Source organism: Salpingoeca rosetta, assembly GCF_000188695.1.
Source record: "Salpingoeca rosetta unplaced genomic scaffold supercont1.11, whole genome shotgun sequence".
Classification (NCBI taxonomy): domain Eukaryota; class Choanoflagellata; order Craspedida; family Salpingoecidae; genus Salpingoeca; species Salpingoeca rosetta.
The window spans coordinates 329,579-332,024 of record NW_004754923.1 but is presented as its reverse complement, the minus strand read 5'-3'; the positions used below and the strand labels follow the sequence as shown (position 1 = coordinate 332,024).

General features: G+C 53.2%; 2 protein-coding genes across 2 annotated transcripts; one reads left to right on the top strand and one right to left on the bottom strand.

Annotated features, from left to right (window-relative positions):
* Window positions 1-309: 309 nt before the first annotated feature.
* On the bottom strand, window positions 310-1,165 carry PTSG_04763 (uncharacterized protein; the record flags this gene model as incomplete). The annotated part of the gene is made up of 3 exons (XM_004994024.1): window positions 310-375; window positions 496-656; window positions 982-1,165. The coding sequence occupies 3 exons, from the start codon at window positions 1,163-1,165 to the stop codon at window positions 310-312; spliced, it is 411 nt and encodes a 136-aa protein (XP_004994081.1).
* A 70-nt stretch (window positions 1,166-1,235) lies between these two features.
* PTSG_04762 (uncharacterized protein) lies at window positions 1,236-2,308 on the top strand (the record flags this gene model as incomplete). The annotated part of the gene is made up of 2 exons (XM_004994023.1): window positions 1,236-2,044; window positions 2,227-2,308. The coding sequence occupies 2 exons, from the start codon at window positions 1,236-1,238 to the stop codon at window positions 2,306-2,308; spliced, it is 891 nt and encodes a 296-aa protein (XP_004994080.1).
* Between the last annotated feature and the right edge of the window lie 138 nt (window positions 2,309-2,446).

Genomic DNA, 2,446 nt, shown 5'->3' with positions numbered 1-2,446 from the left:
GACACGTAACACACGCACACAACAGACAAACAGCCAGCCAGACAGACAAACACAGACAAACACACTTTGAACACGTTTGGAAAGTCGCTGGCATCTAGGAAACACTCCCAGGAGCCTGGGCACGCGGAGCATGCATTGCAGGGCGAGGGAGTGATGGCACATGAATTGAGCAACTGATGCTGAGTGCACACCCAGGCGGAGAAGAGCAGGTGGGAGAGAGATACACACACGCACATTCACACACACGCACATTCACACACACGCACATACGCTTATTCATTGTCGTGCTCACTCTCACACTCATACCGGCTAGACACACGTACATTCGACGAGGAGGATGTTCAAGACGTCCTCGATGACAGAGGAAGGAAAGTCCTGGGGATGCAGAAAGCGCGAGCAGTTGAGGGCATGTCAGGTGCCCAAGCAATGAAGCATTCAGCAACGCAGTTCACCACCTCATTGGGCAATGATATTCGGAACAAATTTGTAGCTTACAGGGCAGATGAGGCGAAGGAGCTGAAGATACTCCGTGCCAGTTAGTGCAGGGTTGGTTGGATGCAAGTCTCTGCACATGGCATTGAAGAGCTGCAAGAACCTCACTCTGCTCTTTGCGTTCGTGGCCAGGGTGCGGTACGTGAACAGATCCTGTGGTTTGTCTGTCAGCACAAGGGTGAGACGAAGCAACCTAATGCCAAGCGTGCGATGACCGTCATGCATACATACGCAGGTACATGCACAGACACAGGCAGACAGGAGGATCAGGAGAGCACGCACATTCACACACACCACAGAGAAATAAATGCACATACACACACACACACACACACACACACACACACACACACACACACACACACACACACAAAGCTCTCTCACACACCGCGCACACACGGATACACACAAAGCTCTCTCACAAACCTCGCACACTATCACAACACACACACACAAAGCTACAGACATATACAAGGTTCATACACTCACTGCTGTTGAGGGCGTTTGCAACGGCAGTCATGGGCGGCGTTCCGAACGAGATGGTCTCACTTGCAGCTGCCAACAGCGCCGCAGACAGCCGTTCCTGCACACAATGCCGCTGCAGGTATGCCAGCGCATCTTCCTCTCCACCACCACCACCGGCGTTCCTTGTTGTTGTTGTCCTCTCAGCCATGGTTGCGCCGAAAAGTAGTTGAAATCATTCGCCATTTCTCCGAACTTGGATTGTTCCCACGACAGCGACGATGACGATGCGAGCATCAGGCTTCTCTGCTGCGATCGTGGCAGCAGCCGTCGCTGTTGCTGTTGTTGTGGCGGTGGCGTGTGGCAGCAGTGCAGCTGCTGCGCCCGTGTCTGCACGCGTGAACACGGCTGCGCTGCTGCACCACGCACAGGGCGTGCATGTGGCTGCATCAGACTACCCGCCGCCGTTCTCTCGCTCCCTCAAGAAGGGCGACAGTGGCAACGACGTGGGCATCTACCAGTTTCTGGTGTTCCGTGCACTGAACCTGACCTTCCCCATCAACAACAAGTTTGACACGGCCACCGTCGATGCCACGCGCACACTGCAGCGCAACAACAAGCTCGAAGTGACTGGCGAGATGAACCTTGGGACCGCCAAGTTTGTCATGAACAAGCTCACGCGCGACCACTATGTGGATGACGGCAAAACGGCTGAGTCGCAAGGGTACAAGTACAAGGTGGTCATTGACGTGCATCGCAACCGCAGCATCGAGTCAATTGGAAAGCTGTACGCCGGCAACGGCACGCTCTTGTTCACATTCCCCGCGCGTCTGCACGGCTGGGACGCATGCGACTGCGAGAAGCCCTGGCCGGACTTCAACAACTCCGATGACGGCCTGACCAGCTTCGCTTCCGACGGCAACACCCCGACGGGCCTGATGGAGTTTGATCTCAACAGCCCGGAGCCCGTGCCCCGTCTCTACGGGCCCTACCCAGTTAACCGCGCTGTCATGGGCCTCAAGGGCAACGCCAAGTTCCTCATCCCCAACGTCCGCAATGGCATCCTCATGCACACTGGTACTGTACCGCCGTAGTCGCTGTCGCTGCTGCACCTGTCGTCGTTGTTGTTTGGGCGGTGTTGTTTTGTGGTCAATGGCGTTAAGTTGCATGCGCGACATACACACGATGGTGGTGATGGTAGTGATGGTGGTGCAATGTGGCGAGCAGTTTCTTCTTTTGGAAGCTTGCTCTTACCCTGCGCTGCTGGGGCAGTGATCCCATGCAACAACAACAACAACAACAACAACAACAACTTATACAACACAACAACAACAACAACTTATACAACACTTAAAACAACAACTTAAACAACAACTTATACAACAACAACTTATACACACAACAACACAACAACTTATACAACACAACTTATCACAACAACTTATACACAACAACAACTTTTACACAACAACTTATACAACACAACTTTATA